We start from the raw sequence: 23788 nt of genomic DNA, 5'->3' as shown, positions 1-23788 counted from the left end.
CTTTATTTCATGATTCTAGTCTAATGACACATTACTATTGCTATTGATAAACATAGGTAACATTAAAGGGGAGATGAAGCATAGCGATATAAACATAGTCATAGCATCAAATTAGTATTTAGATAAACCACAGAAAAAATCACGCTATAAAAATAAGGCGTTTCTAAGAAAAAACGATTTGTTATGTCCATTTATGTAGCATTTATGAACATGTGCGCCGCCATTTTGTTGCTGACGTCACGGTGTTGGTTTGGTGTATACACTGCTGGTTAGCTGCCTATAGTAAACATGGATTGTCGGGTCAGTCAGTAAATAAAATGTTGCCTACCAAACAACGGGACCGCAGTGGTTCTTTTTGTATTGCTCCTGGCTGTTCAAACCAACATGTGAAAGAGAGAGGAAAGTTGGTTCATTTCCACAAACTACCAGTGAAAAAAACAGTGTTATTGGCACGTTGGCTGGCTGCACTCAGGTGGCGCAATCAGCCTGTTGGACAGGGAATGAAGATCTCCAGCGAACACTTCATTGCCTTGGATTATGTTGTTGGGGGTGGGAGGTTTGTCCAGAAGACCACTAATCAGCTGAAGCCCGATGCGGTTCCCTCGGTCTTCGACAGACAGACCGGCGCAGGCAGTTCAGCGTCGGGAGCATTTAGCCTGCTGGCTACCTAGCTCCACTTCAACCAGCGTCGGGAGCTCCAGCAGCTTGTCGATGTGCTGGTAGCCTCGGCAAGCTAACGTTAGCTGGCTCCAGCAGCTTGTCGATGTGCTTATAGCCTCAGCAAGCTAACGTTAGCTGGCTCCAGGCTATTAGCACATCGACAAGCTGCTGGAGCCAGCTAACGTTAGCTGGCTGAGGCTATTAGCACATCGACAAGCTGCTGGAGCCAGCTAACGTTAGCTTGCTGAGGCTATTAGCACATCGACAAGCTGCTGGAGCCAGTTAACGTTAGCTTGCTGAGGCTATTAGCACATCGACAAGCTGCTGCAGCCAGCTAACGTTAGCTTGCTGAGGCTATTAGCACATCGACAAGCTGCTGGAGCCAGCTAACGTTAGCTTGCCGAGGGTACCAGCACATCGACAAGCTGCTGGAGCCAGCTAACGTTAGCTTGCCGAGGCTACCAGCACATCGACAAGCTGCTGGAGCCAGCTAACGTTCTTGGGTAATTATTCTCTGGCCTGCAGTCGGGAGGAGCGAAAGAACGCTTATCGCCTGGTGATCTCCATGATGAAGTGGAGTCCTGGGAGAGCATGCGAACTCCGGTTACCAGCCGGGAACATGTTTAGGGTGATCTTCCAGGACCCCAACTCCCCAGCCGACTGCCAAGCTGCTAACCCTGTCAGGCCCTTAGCAGATAGCAAGGCCTCTGCACCTAGCTTAGCCCCTGCTAGCTTACTCCAGATCACCTATGTAGCCTCTGTAGCTGGTGCCTTAGCTCTTCCTGCTAGTATACCCTCTACAGCTAGCACACCCCCCACTGCTAGCAGACTCTCTGCAGCTAGTACTGCTAGTACACGCTAGAGTCCCTACTGCTAGCGCCTTAGCCCCGCCGGCTGGTGTAGCCCTAGCAGCTAGCACAGGCCCTGCAGCTAGCATTACCCAGGTAGCTAACCCAGTCTCTACTGTCAGCTTAGACCCTGCTAGAGCAGCTCTAGCTGCCCCTGTTCCTCCTCCGGCTCCCGGGGATACCCTGACGTCTAGTCCGGGTCGTGTTCCTGCTCCTGTCCCCGGGGACTCTCCTGCCTCCGGCTCGTCGTCTGGTACCGGCTCGTCGTCTGGTCCCGGCTCCTCGTCTGGTCCCGGCTCCTCGTCTGGTCCAGCCCTGCGCCGTGGTCTATGCAGTGGTCTACGCCGTGGTCAACGCCGAGGTCTGCACCAAGGTCTACGCCAGGAAGGACCCCCGTCCGGGGTCCTGCACCCGGTCCCGAGATCTGCACCTTGAGAGTCGTCTGGCCCAGCCCTGCGCGTGGTCTACGCCGTGGTCGACGCTGTGGTCAACGCCGAGGTCTGCACCGAGGTCTTACGCCAGGAGGGACCCCCATCCAGGGTCCTGCACCCGGTCCTGAGATCTGCACCTGGGGAGTCGTCTGGCCCAGCCCTGCGCCGTGGTCTGCGCCATGGTCTACGCCGTGGTCGACGCTGTGGTCAACGCCGAGGTCTGCACCGAGGTCTTACGCCAGGAGGGACCCCCATCCAGGGTCCTGCACCCGGTCCTGAGATCTGCACCTGGGGAGTCGTCTGGCCCAGCCCTGCGCCGTTGTCTACGCCGTGGTCGACGCTGTGGTCAACGCCGAGGTCTGCACCAAGGTCTACACCAGGAGGGACCCTCGTCCGGGGTCCTGCGCCCGGTCCCAAGATCTGCACCTGGAGTGTCCCCCGTTCAGGGTCCTGCTCCGGGGTCGTCGCCTCCGCCCCTCTTCTCCTGGCCCCCTGGTTCGGTCCCGAGGTCTGCACCTGGAGTGGCCCCCGTCCGGGGTCCTGCTCTGGGGTCGTCGCCTCCGTCCCTCTTCTCCGGGCCCCCTGGTTCGGTCCCGAGGTCTGCACCTGGAGTGGCCCCCGTCCGGGGTCCTGCTCTGGGGTCGTCACCTCCGCCCTTCATCTCCGGGCCCCCTGGTTCGGTCCCAGGGTCTGCACCTGGAGGGGCCCCCGTCCAGGGTCCTGCTCTGGAGTTGTCGCCCTCGCTCCTTTGTTCCGGCCCCCCTCATCGGTCCTCTGTCCCCGTCTCCAGCCCCCCTTTCCGGGCTTCTGTCCCTGTCTCTAGCCCGCCTCTCCGGGCCTCTGTCTCTGTCCCCCTCTCCGGTGCCCCTGGTCCCGTGCCCTGTGCGCCCTTCTCCGGGCTCCCCTCTGGTCCTGTTCCCCGGCCCCCCTGCTGCTGTGCCCCTCCTGGGTTATTTTCTCCACCACCCGGCTCCTGTTTTCCGTGTCCTCGTCCCCAGTTTTTTCCGGGGTCTCGGCCCTTCGCCCTGCCTGTTCCGGGTCGATCTTGTGGGTCGTCTGGGAGCCTCCCCTTCGGGGGGGGGGGTACTGTCATGATCTGAACTTTCTGGACAATCCTCTGGCACCACCTTGTGGTTTATCGGGGAATGAACTCCTGTCTACTGTAGCCTCAGTCCTTGTGTGGTTCTATTTGTCTGTTCTCTGCCTTATTACTGCGTATGATTTGGTTTCTGTAAATATTCCTGCCTGTTTAGTCTAGTGTCCCTGTCTTGTGTTATTCATTCCTGTCATGTATTTGGTGTCATTGTTTGTCAGCATGTGTTGTCTGTCCAGGTGTTTCTCGTTGTAATTAGTCTCCCTATATATTCTGTTCTTCCCTGCCCTGTCGGTTCGTTATCATATCAATGTTTGTGATTCCATGCAGCACCCTTCTGTGCTCTCCACGTTTCCTGTACCCTGTAGTATCGGGTTTTCGTATTATATTCTCTGCCAGCATTTGCTGATGTCTTAGTTCTTGTTTTGTAGTGTAAGCCTTGTGTAAATACAAGTAAAGCCTTTTGTTGAACTACATCCCGTTGTGTCTTGCCTGTCTCTCTACCCTCGTCCTGTGTTTGCTATTGGGCCCACACCACCACCACCGAATCCTCACAATGTCTTCATTCCTCTTGACCATCACTCTATTGTTTCAGGGAGTGAATGATGACATCGGCCGCATCATGATTTGTGAAGGTACCCGATAGCCTTGGGACTTGTAACATATGCATAAGGTAAGTATATTGTCCTTTTAGATGGGAGTCAGCTACTAGGTTCCTGCCCACTGTTGTGGAGCCTGATGGCTGCTGGTATGAAGGACTGGCAGAGGCGGTTAGTTGTATATATATACAGTATATACATATATATATAGGTGGTTAGTATGTATATATATACAGTATATATATATATATATATACATATGCAGTAAATATAAATATATAGGCAGATGTCTTTGTCGTAGAATCTTTAAGGCAAGTCAAATATACTTTTTTTGTTGATTTTGAGATTTTGTTATATTTTGCTTCCTAAACATGTCTTCTATGAAACTAGTGACAATAAAACGTCAATAACACACATTTAGTTGTTTATTTTACATCATTTTGCCTTATTGCATCCATAAATGTGCACATATTTAATGGGGAAGTGCCTCATTTGCATATATAAACATAAATTTCAGAAAACTTGCAATATATTTTTTCTTAGTTTATATGTACATAACAAATTGGGAAAGTTTCATAGTGATATCTATTCAAATATGTTTTGCCTATTAGGGGGTACTACACTGTACTACACTGTTTGTAGCCTGTGTGTAGTTCTGTTCAGTTCAATAACATCATTATTATTATTATTATTCAGTTATCAGGCATGTGTTTAGGTTGTCTATTACTAATGGTTTGATTAGGTATTGTGTTTGTAAATATCTGTTTAAAAAAAAAGTATGGCATTTTACAATACAGAACTTTGAAGGCGTTTTCCCAAAAATGAGTTTTAAGAGTTTTTCCTCATACTCTGAGCCAGAAATCTCCACTTCAGTAGCACTCACATACACCAAACCTTCCAGTTCTATTCATATCTATGTTCTGAAGGTATTTACAGAAGGGTTTGTTGATATCGCATTCATACCCTGATTTATATCACATTTTATTCCTAAAAACATGGCGAAATATGGAATTTTACCATAAAAATTGACTGAATGGAGTATTTTCTGATTTATGGAGTGATAAAAAGAGATATCCAAAATCCCCTCTGTAATAACCTTTGGCTCTAATATGTCAACAAAATGAAACTATAATTTAGAAAATGGCTTTATCCAATGTTCAGATTTCTGTCCTGGAATTATATGCAAATTAGTGAATATTTAAGTAGATAATGCCTCATTTGCATATTTAAACATACAATTTCAGAAAACTTGTAATACAAAAAAGTCTTGTCTTAATATAAGTAATCAACTGGGGAAGTTTCATTGTGATATCTATTAGTAAATTTTTTACCCTATTCACCTGCAGTGTCTCCCCTTAATCTGAATATGTGACAGGGCCCCCTTTTCCATGATATCAAATTATTATACAGTATTTCAAAAGTATATTATTATTATGACAATGATTATCATTTCAGTCCACATATACTTAAAGTGGGGGTAAAGTGAAAATTATGTTTTTGTCACACCACAGAAAAATGTGTTATTAGCCACCCAGCCACATTTTAATGATTAAACAACTGTAGTATTATGAGGGGGGGCGGTCAGATCACACTTGATTGACAGCTCCCTCTCAGCTCAAGTGCCATTCTATTTTTCCATTCAATCACTAAAAACGTCTAAGATTAAGATTAAATTGGACTTTTTGAAGAAGTCTTTTATTCACTGCACACATTGACAATGTCATCATGCTGTGACACACACATGCGATGGGCGGCACACACACAGATACACACATGCAATTTTCTTTTTGGGTCGCTGATGAAATCTTCCTCTCTGCGTTTGACCCATCCCGACCGTCATCCTTCCGCCTCAGGGCAGCCGGGAGCAGATAGGGGCTGTGGCGTGGGGCCGCGCCCCCGGGGACCAATCCAAGTGCTCCTGTCCGTCTTCGTCAGGAACGCGACGAAGCGATATGTTGTGCATGTTTTTCCATTAGGTTTACTTATCGGGAGGGGAAACCCTTGCGAGCACGGGGAGAACATGCAAACTCCACACAGAAAGGCCCGGGAGACACCCCACTTGGGTAACTGGCAACAAACCCTGGACCTTCTAGCTGTGAGGCGACAGTGTTAACCACTACACCACTGAGAGAACAGAGAGACTCCGGCTCAGCTTCTTTCCCCAGGCCATCAGAACACTGAACACTGAACACTGAACACTGTTCACCACTCACAAGTACACATGAGCACACACACACACACACACACACACACACACACACACACACACACACACACACACACACACACACACACACACACACACACAGACACACAGTCACACACAGAGACACACACACAGAGACACACACACACACACACACACACACACACACAGACACACACACACACACACACACACACACACACACACACACTCATGTGGCAACCGCTAAAACAATCACTTTAAACAGAATGTCACTTTAAAAAATAGAAAGTCACTTTAAAGGAAGGAGGTACTGTATAGTATAGTTTATATACATTAAGAGTTACAATTGTAAATTGTATATTGTACAGTAGTGTATATAGGAACCAGTTTCTCAGGACCCCGTCTTTTTTTTTTACCATGCATATCTTGTGGCTTACCTGTTTTATTTTTTCTATGCCTATTTTTATTATTGTATTTTGCACAATCAATGCGGGCATGACCACCCGCATTTCACTGTATGCCCTGGTATGTATGTGACAAATAAACCTCTTGATTCTTGATTCTTGACTGTACATAGTTCAGTCTTTTCACACATTTTCAGCAAGTATTTTCTAACATGTATAATCTGATTGGAATGGAAACAAATATCTGAATTAGCTTCACCCAGATTTGAATATATAGTTACAAATTAAAAGTCTCAACCATGAATACCCCTCAGAAAGTTAGAAATCGCATTACCCAGAGATGAAGCTTCCAGGCGGCCAGCAGAGCTTAGCAGAGCTAGCTCGTAGCTAGCACAGAACAGCCCAGAACCAACCACCAACCAAGTTCAAGTTCAACTCAAAATATTTGCTGTACATATGAAGAATAATAACAATAATAATGATGATAATCATACAGATATTTTATATCATTGGAAAGCCCTAGTTGTTAGCTTCAAAATGGTACCAAGGTACTTTGAAATACCCAGTAACTAATAATCTATCACAAACCGATGTAAGTTCAAGTTCAGGGATTTTCTAAATGAGCCTGCAGAAGTAGGCGGGTAGTGTGGTAGTGAAAGGTTAACCTTCTGTAGTGTGGTAGTGAAAGGTTAACCTTCTGTAGTGTGGTAGTGTAGTGAAAGGGTTAACCTTCTGTAGTGTGGTAGTGAAAGGTTAACCTTCTGTAGTGTGGTACTGTAGTGAAAGGGTTAACCTTCTGTAGTGTGGTAGTGAAAGGTTAACCGTCTGTAGTGTGGTAGTGAAAGGTTAACCGTCTGTAGTGTGGTAGTGAAAGGGTTAACCTTCTGTGTAGTGTGGCAGTGAAAGGGTGAACCTGCTGTTGTGTGGCAGTGAACGGGTTAACCTTATGTATATTGTCACAGTGAAAGGGTTAACCGTTTGGTAGTGCGACAGTGAAAGGGTTAAAGACCAGTCTACGGTGGGTCACTGGGTTTACAGACGCCACAGGCGCCTCAAAATGGTGGATTCTCACCGTAGTGAGAGAGTGATTAACATGGACGTTCCAGTGCAATAAACAGCCATGTGCTGCATGTGAATGATGTTATGAAACAGCACTACGGTGGGTGTAGCGTGAGGACTAGATAGTGTGTGTGTGTGTGTGTGTGTGTGTGCGTGTGTGTGTGTGTGTGTGTGTGTGTGTGTGTAGCATGATGACTAGATACTGTGTGTGTATGTGTGTGTGTGTGTGTAGCACGAGGACTAGATACTGTTTCAAGTTTCTTTAATAGTTGTCATACAGAAGTACAGAATACTTTTGTACAAAATGCTTCTTACTGTTGCGCTCCAGAGACTGTGCATGACAAGATAAGTATGAAATAAAAACATAGTAAAAATAGTAAAAATTAGAAGTAAAAAAAGAGGTCACAGTGTTCAGTTTAGACATATGTACAATGTTCGTAGACGTAGTTACCATACAATATACAATACTGTGCAGTGTACTAATATACAATACTATATAGTGCAAGGCATAAATGGACGAGGTGCAGTTTAGGTACAATTCACAGTAGGTGTACGAGTTGTAGTGCAAATCCTTTATCAATAAATATAAAGTGTAAGTGTGTTTGTGTGATCTAAAGTGTGGAGAGTGGGTGCTGCAGTGTGTTGTTTGTTTGAGTGAGTGTGTGCGTGTGGGTGTGTGTGCTGTGTGCATTTGATGGTTGTTGCATAGTGATTATTGTTCGTTTAGCGATTATCGTTCGTTTAGCAGCCTGATGGCCTGGGGATAGAAGCTCCTTCTGAGTCTTTCTGTGCTCGCCATAAGACTCCGGTATCGCTTGCCTGACGGCAGCAGTTCAAAGAGGCAGTTGTTCGGGTGGCTCGAGTCCTTAATAATTCTCTTAGCCTTCCCCTTGCACCGCTTGTTGTAAATGTTCTGGAGGGTGGGAAGCCCCCCTCTAATTGTGCGTTCGGCTGAACGTGTCACTCTTTGTAGTCTGCTACGGTCTTGTGCAGTGCTATTCCCAAACCAGGAGGTGATGTTGCCGGTCAGGATGCTCTCTATTGTACATGAGTAGAAGTTCCTAAGGATCTTCTGACTGACTTGGAACTTCCTTAGGCGCCTGAGGAAGTAGAGGCGTTGTCGTGCCTTCTTCACAACACTGTCAATGTGTGTGGTCCATGTCAAGTCCTCGGATATGTGGGCTCCGAGGTACTTGAAACTGTTCACTCTCTCAACTGGTGCCCCGTCGATGCTGAGGGGGCTGTAGTCCTTGACCCCCGACCTCCTGAAGTGTGTGTGTGTGTGTGTGTGTGTGTGTGTGTGTGTGTGTGTGTGTGTGTGTGTGTGTGTGTGTGTGTGTGTGTGTGTGTGTGTGTGTGTGTGTGTGTGTGTGTGTGTGTGTGTGTGTGTGTGTGTGTGTGTGTGTGTGTGTAATCTATTGGAGTGTAAACCCATCTAGTTTATCCACCTTTTTAACCCTTTCACTGCCACACTACCAAAGGGTTAACCTTTTAACTGTGACAATACAGAAGGTTAACCCTTTCACTACCACACTACCAAAGGGTTAACCATTTCACTGCGACAATACCGAAGGTTAACCCTTTCACTACCACACTACCAAAGGGTTAAGCATTTCACTGTGACAATACAGAAGGTTAACCCTTTCACTACCACACTACCAAAGGGTTAACCCTTTCACTGAGACAATACAGAAGGTTAACCCGTTCACTACCACACTACCAAAGGGTTAACCCTTTCACTACCACACTACCAAATGGTTAACCCTTTCACAACCACACTACAGAAGGTTAACCATTTGTAGTGTGGCAGTGAAAGGGTTAAACAGACCCGCATCATCGTGATTGAAATTCATAGCTATTGCTATTGATATATAGTAGTTAATAGTATCAGATTGCGAGTTACATGAAAATAGGGTATGTTTTGAGGAAATATAACAAACGTATTCTGAAAATACAATGTATTTTGTATCTTTTCTTTTCTGTTTTATATATTTTATTAGCATTACTGTAGGTCAAATAACAATTTATTGCATCACTGCAACACTGAGTAGTACAGTAATAATGACAAACCCTTGCGTTTTTGCTTCACAGTGATTTTATTGACGACCGCAGGCTTCAATACCATAGATGTAAGCAACATTCAGACAATCCTTACTATGCTGCCCCCTTCAGACCATTTCCTCTCACTGCACAATAATAGCGACTCTATGACAAAGGCGTTCTCACAGGCCGCTGACGCTGATGACGTCGGTGAAGACGGATCATGTCAGCCCAAACACCAGAGCGTCGGGAGGGTCACGGTATAGTCGGTCAGTCGCTGATCTTGAAGCCGCAGAGCTTGGCGTCGCCGGTGATATCAAAGTGATCGTACTTGACGTCTCCAAGTCGGTTGGGGAAAGACATTGTGTTGCCGTCAGGGAGTTCGATGTAAAAATACTCATTTGTGAAGTTGATGTAGAACTGCAGGAACACGTGAGAAACAAACAAACAAACAAAGAAAGGGAAATAGAATTTGTTTAGTCATACTCAAGGGTGAGTTGAAAAACACCCAGTGGAAAAAAGTGCATTGTTTTTAAGTATGTTTGAGAATCAGTAATAATAAATACAAATTGTAATAAATAATAATGTAAATAATAATAAAAAGTTAAAACATAGGAGCAGCAAAACTGGCTTGAAATACATTTATTCCTTACTATTAACTCATTCAGCGCCATTCACGAGAAAAGTCGGGTTGACTCGCCATGCATTGACAGCCAATCACGAAAAAAGTCAGGTTTTAATCGTTATTTCTTTTATTCGCTATATCCATTCATTTTTCATCCATCCAGCCTGATTTTATCATTGGGAATGGGTCTGAGCTCGCAAAAGGCCAATACCGTCGCCTAACGCCTTCCAGCCGGTATTACACATCATTGGAATCCCTCCCCCTTGGGCTGTACACTGATCTAAGAAGTCTGGTCCAGGTTTTCCTTCTCAGGCATGCAGTATCGTTATAACACATGGACTGGGGAGCAGCGTGGATTATGCGTTTTGGACATATAACGTTGGATCAATAAACGCGATCAATATTTGGAATTGCGATCAGGAATTGGATTAATCTTTTTGCAGTACATCAGATGTGAGGTAAGGACTCTATGTTACCAATCTTGGGTTAATCCGATGTTTCTTTCGTAACGATCACGCATGTGTGTGTGTGTGTGTGTGTGTGTGTGTGTGTGTGTGTGTGTGTGTGTGTGTGTGTGTGTGTGTGTGTGTGTGTGTGTGTGTGTTTGTGTGTTTGTGCGTGCGTGCGTGCGGTTGGCTGCGACCAAGGCACGGAGAAGCGACTTTTCAGACCCCGCTTCTGTTCGTGCATGAGGACACATATAATACCGATAATCTAGCGTTATTTTCAGAACGATTCATAAATCAAGCAACAAATGGCACGATTTCTAAGGAAATGCATTGAAGCGCGGTTTGCTCGAGTTTCTTGAGATAGACAGAAACGCTCTGGAACTATACTCATATTCATCACGGTATAAAACGGAAATGTATGTATGAAAAATCTGTTTTTTGCATGTTGACTGGAAGAAACTCACTGACAATCGACATGTTTATTAGATCCATAGCTATAATATTTCATATAGTTTTAGCACTCGCAAAACACGGCATTCTCCCCATTGCATTACAGTGCTGGCGTTCTAACCAGAAGGTAAACAGCGCCCCCTTGGCGTCCATTGAGTTAAGGGGCACTTCACCAAAACACAATGCAGATTTATTTTGCACATAATCTCACACGCATCCAAAAACTCTAAAAAAGTAGCTTGAATATGGCCAGGGACATTCAATTTAATTAATTACAGCACTTAAAATGAGCTTGAATGTGGCTACCAGTGATGTCATCGGGGACATTGATTTAATGAATCTTGAATGAATTAATGAAATGATGATGAAAAAATAGCAATACCTTGTATTATAGGGGCTGCTACCTTATCATTTAATTGAGCTGTAATTAGCACAACACAAGGATTCAATATCCCAGGATGACATCACTGGTGGCCATATCCAAACTCATTTAATCCCAATAACTGTCAAACGAAATGAATGTGTGCAAAACTGTTTCGTTTTTGGATGTGTGTGAGATTATGTGCAAAATAAACCAGCATTCATTGTCTTTTAGTGAAGTGCCCCTTTAAGACTGTGTCCATCTCAAAAGTAAACTCTTTCAGCAACCAGGAAACCAGGGAGTGGCAACATCACAAGGGGTTGTGATATACTAATAAATCGTGGGATGCCAAAATAATGAAAAGAGGGGGGGGGGGGGGGGGATCACCAAATACACTGCAGTATAAGACAGTGCAGACTGCAACTAATATTGTATAAACAAATACACCAAACAAATACAGGAATACATCTTTTATTCCTGAAATGAAAGTAAAAACCCATGTGGCATATTGTTGTAACAAATTATCTTTCCGATACTATTGTATCTAAATAAATAAATGAGTAAATAAAAAAGAAGACAGAGATCAACAGAGTATTCAGTCCTGCGCAGTAACCCACCTCCCTGCATCACGAAACGTGTATCTTAGCAACTAAATTGTCTCACTATACAGTGTAAAAACTGGGATTGGGGTTAATTCATATTTATTAAATTATTATTAGTAACCTATATACATAATAAAAAAGACGATGTGCTTTTTTGAAATCGAATTGAGCCGAATTAAATGAATTTGAACCATTTATGAATTGCATTTTACAGTTTTGGTTGAATAAAATTAGCTGATAGTTTAAAAATTGACCAGATGACGCTCAGTTTTTTACAGTGTAATTATCATAGACAAGCAGAGTACAAAACATTTCAGATAATCAACACCATGTCCACATCTATGTAGACACATGACCCTCACACCCCCCCACCCCCTCCTAACAGACAGTCTCCTCCCCACCGTATTCTCTGTTAGGATCTATGGGTAACAGTAATGTATATTTGCATATATGTCACAAATGTAACAGTGCTACTTACCTGAATGTCATGTATGTCCCTATGCCATAAATGTCATGATGTCATGTATGTTGTGTATGTCATAAATGTCACTATGAATTGAAAATGGGGGACCCTGATGTAAACAAGACAAACGTCTTTCTCTGGTCTGCATCCCCTTAACACATCCACCGCCATAAACGGCGTACGACGTGTTTGATGTCCATGCTAATTCTGGCAAACCACGCTGTACAACGTTATTGAGATCATATTTCATTTTTTCGCCATGGTATTCATAATTCCGCCACCCAGCCTCTGCTGATACAGTGGGAGCCTGCACAACAGTGCAACGCTTCAATACCGCCGCCTGGTGGATGATCGGGCGAGTTACAACCGGAAATGGATCTGGTGATCTCGGTGCATCTGGGAAATCCGTCCGGCAGTCACATATCGTTGCGGGACTCTAGACACACATCCGTGTATATGGATCGCTGCCATAACTCAATAATCGATATGATTTGGGGCGTTTATTGCGCCATACAAACCGGAAATGGATCTAGTCGATCGACGTCAAATAAGTGGGATCTTTTTTCCTCCAGTCTCATCGGCGAACGGTAAGAGGACAGTAACGTTATTTTCAAGGCGATTGTACATTTCTTTATTTACAAACCATCTGATCAATAAATCAACCCATACTACATAAAGCATTTACTGACGATCACGGAATTATAAACGACCCCCCCCCCCCGTTCATCCGCGCATGATGAGTCATAACGTTTAGGATCGTATTTAGTTGAATTTTTTAATATAGCGTGTATCGGCAATAAACGGCAATCGATATGCGTTTAGGCCTATAACTAGCGTTCTAGGAATTACTGCAGAAAACGATAAGAACATACTTATATTCTAGAAGGTATTTTCGTATGAATGTTTGAATGAAAAAGTATAACGTTCCTACATCCTGAACGATAGATAATCGATGTTGAATGGGCCATAGTAATGTCAATTTAGCAATACAATTTAAAGAGTTATAGCCCTGCAAAGAAGGTGAACATCTCCATAGGCTTACAGTGGTGACAGAGATGGGCATGAGAGGGGCAAACTGAGTGGCAGTTAATGTGTTAACAATTGTGTGTATTGAGCCGTACTGTATTGTACCCATTCTGCAATCTGTTCAATAAAGTTTTCATTCCGGGCGGCTGAGTGGCGCAGCGGACATTGCGCTCGTCACCAACGCAAGAGACACCGGGTTCGACTCCGGCTGTCGGCGTTGCCTCCGGCTTGGGCCAGCCGTCATACTAACTCAATTGGCAGAGTTAGCAGGTGGAAGTCGATGGGGTGGTAATCTGGACGTTGTGGACAGCGACTCCTACAGGTCGGTTGGGGGACGCCTGCACAGCAGAGACAGGAAATGGCGGGGGCAGTGTGAGCCTCCCACACGTTACACCTCGCCAATGAGAGTCCGCGCTGGCAGGTGAAAAGATGTGACAGGCTGCCTCCTCGTGTATCGGAGGGGACGGGTCAATACTTTTACCAACGGATTTCCAGTTCCGCGTGCGCGTTCTGCGAACTGATTGGCCACTGACGTTTCTGGTCGTGTGACATGTGCGGCCAATCGTGTGACGCCTGTTTCTTTCACTGGTTAAGCTTAGGCACTCTTTCGAAGTTGGTTAAGGTTAGAGTTTGTCTTAGAGCAGGGCGATAGAACACCAGCCCTGATTCCAAACTCTAACCTTAACCAACTTCGAAAGAGTCGCCTAAGCTTAACCAGTGATAAACTAGGCGTTAGGTCGTTTGCATACCGTTCGAGGCGGAAATGGGCAAAGACACAGGTGTCACACGATTGGGCACACATGTCACATGACCAGAAACGTCAGTGGCCAATCAGATCGCAGAACGTGAACGCGGAAATGGAAATCCGTTGGTAAAAAAATAGACGCGGAGGGGACACGTGATGCAAGGCTTATATCCTCCCTACAACCGGCCAGTGGGGGGCATATGCGAGCAACGTTCAAGACAGGGGGAGGGAAGAATTGGCACAGTGGAATTGGGATGGGAGAAGAAAATAGAAAAAGAGGAGAAAAAGTGGATACAAAAAAATAAAGTTTTCATTCATTCATTCATTCACTCACTCACTCACTCACTCACTCACTCACACACACACACCTTGCTTTCATCGCCCCGAGAGAAAGGGAAGCTTGAGTCCCGCTGCTCGTCGCCCCAGTGCCCTCCGGAGCAGTGGTTACAGACGATGATGTTGGAGTCGCCGTAGTGTTCAAAGCGGGGGTTGAAGTGCAACGCGATGTTGTCCGAGTCATGCCCGACGTTGATGGCAAAGCTACGGTGGAGTCAGAGGAAGAGAGCGAGGGGAGAAAAGAGTGGATAAAGATGATACATTTACATTTTTAGTCATTTTTTAGCTGACGCTTTTATCCAAAGCGACTTACAAGTTTTGTACGACAAGTCATCAGGAAGGGCACAACTCTATCAGCTGAGTAACAATGTTCATCAAAGTGTTGAGTGTAGGTTAGTTTATTAGGAGGACAAGTGCATGGCAGTAAGGTTAGTTAGGGTTAGACCTTTTTTTTTTTTTTTTTTTTTGAGATAATGATTGATTGATGATACACCAACATCTCCTTAATGATTAAATACAGTACTGGTTCTGATATCTAAAACTCACAACTACACACTCTCAGATGAGGGCGAGTCTAATTGAACCCTTGCAACCAGGGCTTGACATTAACACCCGCCAAATGCGGGTAGAATTCGGCAGTGTAACCCGTTTTAGAGTCGTAGTGAAGTCTCTCTCTCTCTCTCTCTCTCTCTCTCTCTCTCTCTCTCTCTCTCTCTCTCTCTCTCTCTCTCTCTTCTCTCTCTTGCGTCATGTGTAATGATAGTCTCTGTCTCTTTCTCTCTCTCTCTCTCTCTCTTGCATTGGCAAGTAATTTTTTTTAATAAAGATCTATATATATACAGTATATATATATATATTTCTTTTATGTATTTTTATTATATTTTGGCTAAATATGCCTAGTTTTATAAATGTGTATTGATAACATAGTGCTGTAATACAATGTCTCTAATAAATATGCATGATCAAGTTCAACGTGTGCTTTTATTTTGATATTCCTTAATTCCATGTTCAAATTCCGCTAAGTGTGGGGTCGCCAAAAGAAAACCTAAATGAAATAGGGTCGTGGTATAAAAAAGTTTGAGAACCCATGCTTTATTCCACCATCTTGGATCACACTGAATCAGGTCACTTTATAATATCCTTGACGTATCTCAGGATGTTATACTAGCTCAGCTGCGCTAACGAGTTGGTTAGAATGGTAACGGTTATAAGGTAATGCTTTGTGCAACATTGTGTACTCTTGGAGAAAATAAACCAAAAATTTGACTTCATGGCAGCTTTATAAAAGCCCGCCATTGTGTTCGTTGGAATGTCTGACCAAGTCATAAGTCATCATCATCAACCTTTATTTATTCTCGAAAAGACAATTGAGGTCACCCTCATTTTCAATGTCGTTGAGACTTTACAGACATTTCAATGCACACATTTCTACAATATAACAATAATAAATATTAATAACTATCTATATAGTATAAAATGAACATAGGCATAAAATCAGCACACAGATTGACAGAATAAAAAACAATGCATAGATTGCAGACATAAGAATAGGTATAAAAGACATTAAAAGTAGTGCAATGTAAACGTGCAGACTTAATAATGGCATAAAATAAGTATATACCGCTCGAAGGCATGTGAACCCCCCCGGAACAGTCAGTCCCCCAAAACACCCCACACATCAATCCCTACTAGATCCCCATCCAAGACACACACACACAAGTACTGCTACCAGTCTCTGTGGTGGTAGGAGAGTGCTGTTACTATTAGGGCTGACCCCGACTAATCGATCGAAAGGAGCCGTAGTCGACTGCCAACCTCTTAGTCGAATGCATAAAAAATTACAAAACAAAGAAAATATATAAAAAAAAAAAAAATTAAACATTTTTTATATCATTCTTTCCAAAAGCAAATAAGCCTAGAAGCGTGGCTAACACTAATGGCGCGCATACCAGCGAGGCTAACTGCCTAAGAAAACACTGAAGGCACTGAAAGAGGATTTCACCCATCTAATGAACACACTAGAGTAGAGAAATATCAAGATGTATCCATCAGTGGACCAATTGCATGCTTTAGCAGAGGACAAGGAGCCTTCAGTCGACTCCTTCAGACATTAAGCACCCCCCACAGCCCAAATGGAATGAAAAGATGTTATTTTTTTTATATTTATTTATTTATATTTTATATTTATTTATTTGTATTATTATTTATATAGGCCTATGTGATATTTTAAATTCCAAGTCATTGCACATTGTCTTTCGAAGGGTCAAGGGTGGGTATCAAACAGGAGAGAAGACTGTCAGGTTTTAAACTGTGGATACTGTTAAACAGTAATCCAGAACTATTTTATTGCACTGTAAAAAAAAATTACTGAAAAAAACGTCTATATGTCTGCACTTTATGTGCTCATTTCATGTCTATTCTATTCTACTACTTATTGCACTGCACTATTGCACTATTTTACTCTGTCTATTCTATCTTATTCTTTTTATTATTGTCTATTTAAAACTGAATCAAACCATAAACAAGGTGGCCTGGTGGGATGTTAGATAGATCCTAATGTGAAAAACTGTGATTTCATATGTCTGCACTTTATGTGCTCATTTTATGCCTGTCTTTTTCTGTTGTGAAGCACTTTGAGCTGCAGTTTCTGTATGAAAGGTGCTATACAAATAAAGTTTATTATTATTATTATTATTATTATTATTATTATTATTATTATTATTATTATTATTATTATTATTATTATTATTATTATTATTATTATTATTATTATTATTATTATTATTATTATTATTATTATTATTATTATTACAGCATCTGGAAGTGCTGGTGAGTAAGATTGATCACTGCTAGCTCAGGGCGCTTGAGGCAGCACTCTTTCTGCCTGTGTGGTGAACAGCACCATCCATCTGAGTGGAAGACTAACTAACTTCTTAGACTTCTCCGCCAATAGGTCCAAAACACAAGAGGACTTACGTAGAGCTGTCATCACTGGGCTTGACCCAGATCTTGAACTTCTGGCCCATCTTTAAAGACAAGTTGGTCACCTTCTGTAAGTGGGAGACAACAGCAGATTCTATGTGAATTGGGACAGACAGATTGATGAATGGCTAGATGGACAGAGACAAATCGATGAATGGCTAGATGGACAGACAGATCAATGAATGGCTATATGGACAGACAGACAGATTGATGAATGGCTAGATGGACAGAGACAAATCGATGAATGGCTAGATGGACAGACAGATCAATGAATGGCTAGATGGACAGACAGACAGATCGATGAATGGCTAGATGGACAGACAGGTCGATGAATGGCTTGATGGACAGACAGACAGATCGATGAATGGCTAGATGGACAGAAAGACAGATCAATGAATGGCTAGATGGACAGAGACAAATCGATGAATGGCTAGATGGACAGACAGACAGATCAATAATTGGCTAGATGGACAGACAGACAGATAGATGAATGGCTAGATGGACAGACAGGTTGATGAATGGCTAGATGGACAGACAGACAGATCGATGAATGGCTAGATGGACAGACAGACAGATCGATGAATGGCTAGATGGACAGAAAGACAGATCAATGAATGGCTAGACGGACAGACGGACGGGTAGATGGATGGGTAGGTGGATGGATGGATAATCCATCTCAATTCACGACTATTTCATAAACTGATAAACCCTCATTAGATTTTCGCTTTTCCTGACACTGAAATTGAAGGACAGTTTTAGAAGAGCTACTCAAATGTTGGTCAGGCCAGAGCTGTCAGTTGCCAGGCATCCAACAACATACATGTTTGCCAACTGTGGGGACAAAGAGGTTTTAGAGATCCCGGGACAGACCTGTAATGTACTGTAATGTACACAGATAAGAGGGATGTTAATAAAGATGGTCAACAGAGAAGTCGAGCATCAGTGGCACACGTGTTTCTGTATTTGTGATAGTTAAAAAACTAAAAACACACTTGAGTAAAAGTCTAAAAGTTTCTACTTTTAAATGTACTAAAAAGTACAAGTAAAAATGTTTTTTCTGACTGTCTATATTCTTCTGATAGCAGGTGTTTAATCAAAGATTCCCGCTTTCTAGTCTTGCACAAGGACCAATCAGCATGGCATGATGGGTATGGGCAGATTCATTTTCCATTGATGGGGATTTGATTGGCTGTTTTTAAATAAAGTGCGGTTGCAGGATTAATAACGATAACGTTAGTTCGGCCAGAGAAACAAATATATTAATTTAAATGGTTGGTCCTGCGAGATTTGTACTTTGTACTTTGCAGGTCTGCATTTTAAATGTAAGGAGTAAAAAGTATGTTTTTTTCTCTCTGAAATGTAATTGAGTAAAAGTACAAGTATACAAACCTAATAATACTCGGGTAAAGTACAAATCCCAGAAAACAGTACTTAAGTATTGTAACAAAGTACAATTACTCAAGTACTTTACACCCCTGGGATTAGCATACTACATTCATCTTCATGTGAAACAAAGTGACTTACAGTCAGACTGATTTAAGCATCATATCAGGCAATGTGCACCATGCTGACAATGTAGGCTACATACATCGGAAAAGTCATCTTAGCTAAGTAGATCATCTACCAGGGTAGGGCAGAGAATCAGAGGTTGTAAAAGCTCTGAAACAGGAAAGAGCTACATTTGACCTTTGATTCGTGTTTGCAATGGGGACACTGTAAAACCATAAATAGACGCCCACTTGACTTTCAGGATCTTTATCATCCTCTTTGTATGTGTTGTGTGTTTGTGCATGTGTGCGTGTGTGTGTGTGCTTACTCTCAAACGGTTGCAATAATTTTATCAATTCATAAAGTAAATGTCCTCGTTATGATGGGGGTCAATGTTCCAGACACCCCGTGATAATAACAGTACCGCTAGTCCTATACCCTGTACCACACCCATGGAAACCCCTACCCGAGTCCACTTCCTGTTACAATATCATGTCAGATCAATATTGGTTTATTATTGACCAGGCAGGCAGAGCCTCACGCAACGAATAATGTGACATTCATTTGGGGTTTCAACAAAGTGTGTGATATTCTGTTAGACAGAGCTGCCACATCATTTAAGTATGCCCTATCAACCTCCTCCATACCTACCAACCTCCTCCAATGTACAGTTTCTTCGTCAAATGTATATACTCTCTTTTTTTAGACTCTTCTCGTATCACAACCAGTACTGTATTTGTAAATCTGGTATGTCATAAATGTATAGATGTAGCAGTACTGTCTATCTGTATGTCGTGTGTGTCATATGTTATGATGAATTGAAAATGGGGGACCCTGATGTAAACAAGACGAAAGTCTTTCTCTGGTCTGCATCCCCTGTATTGAGCTGTACTGTACTGTACCCATTCTGCAATCTGTTAATACAATTTTCAATCAATCAATCAATACTAGTACACTAATCTGTAAATATAAAATGTGTATGAAGATTATTGTTTGAAGAGGGTAGAAACATCATAGATGTATGCATCATGTGTTCCGTCACAAGTGTGAATTAGCTCGTTCGATTTGTGTTGGATTCCTGTGCAACACACACATGCTGTTATTCCCGCTCTAAAACAGACATGCAGTTGAACCTCTTTCAGCATCGAGAACCCATGACCTTCTGTGAATGAAGTGTATTCAAAACACTGAACAGTGAACACTGATCTCTCCACACACACAAGCACACATGAACACACACATGAACACACACATGAACACACACACACACACGCACGCACGCACACACACACACACACACACACACACACACACACACACACACACACACACACACACACACACACACACACACACACACACACACACACACACGCACGTACGCACGCACACACGCACACACCACACGTCCTCACTTGCACTCTCTCACACACCCCACACACTACAAAAAAGGTCACTTTAAAAAACATAACTGGATATTTGTATATATTACCTTTATTTCTTAAGCTTAGCATTGTATTGTATTTTATTCTTATGCCTTTTTATCATGTCTATTTTATTATCTATTCAATTTTATTATTCAATTTTATTATTTGTATTTTTTGCACAAATCAAGGCGGGGCATGGCCACCTTCATTTCACTACATGTCCCGTGTCTGTATGTGTGTGGCGAATACATCTCTTGAAATCTTGAATCTATTCCACTTACCATCTTGGCTTTCTTCAGTGGGAGACGGCTCAGTGGGAGAGAGCAGTGCAGCTGCTTGTGTAGCTTATATACTGTGAGCGGCCGTGACACCGTGGCCAGGAGGCAACCAATCGGAAACGGGTTGTGAAATAAAAGGTAGCAGCAGAGAGAGAAGTAGGATGTGGAATTTGGAGCGTTCTGATTGGCCGAGAGGTTTAAGGGGGCGGGACTTATGTGTATGTCATACCTTATAAGGGCATATATCAAAGTTTGATGGATTGTAGCCACGCCCCCTTTTTGAGATGATTTATGACCCCCCTAGGGCTTCTCTGATTGGTCTAGGATGTAAGGAGGCGGGACATCCGGTTTTGAGGGCGGGTCATCCGGTTTTCGGAAGGGGAGGAGTTTTTTTTTTATTTTATTTTTTTTCAAAAAGAGTGTATTCCATGTTTTTACAGAATATGTATTTCTGTATTTCCAAACGTTTTCAGAATATATCATCACAATTAAGTTTTACAAGGTTGAATACATTATGTGTATTCCAAAGTCTTAAGAATTTGTGTATCTTCAGAAAGTGCATTTATTTCAAATGGTGAGTGTATCTTCAGAAAGTGCATTTATTTCAAATGGTGAGTGTATCTTCAGAAAGTGCATTTATTTCAAATGGTGAGTGTATCTTCAGAAAGTGCATTTTCTTCCAAATGATGTTTGTATCTTAAGAAATACCCTCTCTCTGTCTGTTTGCTGTTGGTGTGTGTCTCCACTCTGTAGGCTGTGTGTTCTCTCAAATGTCTCTCAGTAGACTGAATATTTCTCCCTCTGTCTAACTGCAGCTTCTCTGAAAATTCTGATGGTGACAAACCCTGTAGATGTCATACGAGGCTGGTGAAAGACTACGGCCAATGAGATGACTCAAAACCATCTGCCAAAAGCAGATTTATGACTCTGCGACTTCCCGTTTCTGTAGAAAAACGGCCCCCAAGGTGTCTGTGTGTGTTTTCTTAATGCCAGATGCCAAATGTCACAATCTTTAGATAAGTGTATTCCAAATTACAAATGTAATGTGTCTAATGTGTTTAAGCAAAAGTCTAAATAAATGTAAAATACATTTTTTTGTATTCCAAATTACAAATGTATGTATGTATATTAGTTTCATGGATAAAGACATAATCTTTATACACTTGTGTTTAAGCAAAAAGAAAATTACAAATGTAAAAAATTAAAAGTGCACCATTACATTAGCATGCAAGGGTCTAGGGTTTGAATATTTCGTTAATACAGGTGTTTTATATTATACACATTAATTATTTTAGAGTTATTATTAAAAGAGTTGGGCTGAAAATATAAAGTACAGAAAAGATCTATGTGTGTCTGTGAGGTGTGTGTCTCTGATCGGGGGTGTGAACAGGGCTCTCTTAGGTGCTAAAACACAGCATGAGGCGTGAAGATTAGGGCACATGCATACTTGGAGTAAAAAATGTAAACTCAACACACATTTACAGTCATCATACAAATGGTTTATATCTTTGTAACATGTACAAGTAATGTACAACATTATACTCATAGGATATTTTTTAGTTCACACAATGTTTTCACACATATTTTAAAAGATTTCCCCATAAACAGGCATATGTCCTATAAACTAACCTACACTTTGATGAATATATTTTTATAAAATATAATTATAATTTGGATAAAAACGTCAACTAATTGACTAAATGTAAAAGTAATACCAACTAATTGACAGTTTGGGTGGTAATTCTTATTTTCTTATTTCGTAAAACTAAAATTAAAAGGCTACAGATCATAGAAAAACTTATGTCTTGTTTACATCAGAGTCCCCCTTTTTTCAATACATCCAGACATTTAGGACATAGCAGATTTACAAATACAACACTGTTTGTGAAAACAGTCCTGAAAATATCTGTCCAAGCTGTTTTAACTGTTTCAACCATCTTTAATTAAGACTTATTTTGGATATAGATCACTTCAAGGCCTGAATGTCCATACACTGTAGCAATGCTAAGCCTGCATTTTCAGGTCAACTTCCCTTACCAACATGCACATCTAACCCCTCTTTTAATGTCACAGTAACCTGAAATAGCACAGAGTGTGGGGAAAAGGCCTTATTCAAAATAAAAAAACTTTGAAACTGTACCCATTCTCCAATCTGTTAATAAACTTTTCAATCAATCAATCAATATATGATTAGGTATAAAAGTTAAAGACATGATAGATTAGAGTTGGGGCGAAAATATAAAGTGCTGTAAATATCTATCTTTTTGAGGATCTGGGTGTGAAAGGATCTGGGTGCTGCAAGGAGGTGTGAAAGATTAGGGACCAAACAACCTCTGTATATTTGCTTGTAATACTCTGCATTTACTCTAAACAAAACTAATAAAGTCTGTATTACAGCTAACTCTTTAAGTTTCAATAGTTTGGATTTAATACATAATTCATTGGTATGTTCTCTTGAATCTACATTGTGAACTATTCTTACTGCTCTCTTCTGTAATATAAATAAGGGCTTTATGTTGCTTTCATACGTGTTACCCCACACTTCCACACAGTAACTCAAATATGGTAGGATGAGTGAACAATATAATATTCGCATAGAATTATAATCAAACACATTCTTTGCCTTGTTCAAAACAAAACACTCTTGGCTACCTTATTTTTTTATGTACATTATATGTGGCTTCCATGTCATTTTCTCATCCAACATAATCCTTGGATTCCTTTGTCAATACATAATGCCACATTGTCCTTCTTTCGATTAGTAAATATCATACATTTCGTTTTTCCAAATTTAGGGATAGCTTATTGTTATTAAACCATATCTTAAGTTTACACATTTCATTTGGAGCGTTCTGATTGGCCGAGAGGTTTAAGGGGGCGGGACTTATGTGTATGTCATACCTTATAAGGGCATATATCAAAGTTTGATGGATTGTAGCCACGCCCCCTTTTTGAGATGATTTATGACCCCCCTAGGGCTTCTCTGATTGGTCTAGGATGTAAGGAGGCGGGACATCCGGTTTTGAGGGCGGGTCATCCGGTTTTCGGAAGGGGAGGAGTTTTTTTTTTATTTTATTTTTTTTCAAAAAGAGTGTATTCCATGTTTTTACAGAATATGTATTTCTGTATTTCCAAACGTTTTCAGAATATATCATCACAATTAAGTTTTACAAGGTTGAATACATTATGTGTATTCCAAAGTCTTAAGAATTTGTGTATCTTCAGAAAGTGCAT

At 42.0% G+C, this 23788-nt stretch overlaps 1 protein-coding gene across 1 annotated transcript in view; it reads right to left on the bottom strand.

The window, feature by feature from the left end:
• Positions 1-9395: 9395 nt before the first annotated feature.
• LOC311231843 (beta-galactoside-binding lectin-like) overlaps positions 9396-23788 on the bottom strand; it is a gene marked incomplete at its 5' end in the record, with an annotated part of 32247 nt that continues 17854 nt past the window's right edge. The window contains 3 exons of the mRNA XM_084318464.1: positions 9396-9742; positions 14412-14583; positions 17356-17429. Of these exons, the coding sequence (XP_084174590.1) occupies positions 9593-9742; positions 14412-14583; positions 17356-17429 (396 nt within the window). The 3' untranslated portion in view covers positions 9396-9592. The remainder of the gene's footprint in view (positions 9743-14411; positions 14584-17355; positions 17430-23788) is intronic.

This window comes from Notolepis coatsorum, assembly GCF_963971535.1.
Source record: "Notolepis coatsorum genome assembly, chromosome: 7".
NCBI classification, from domain to species: Eukaryota; Metazoa; Chordata; class Actinopteri; order Aulopiformes; family Paralepididae; genus Notolepis; species Notolepis coatsorum.
Note: the sequence above shows the minus strand (reverse complement) of the source record. Positions and strands in the feature narration are given on the sequence as shown.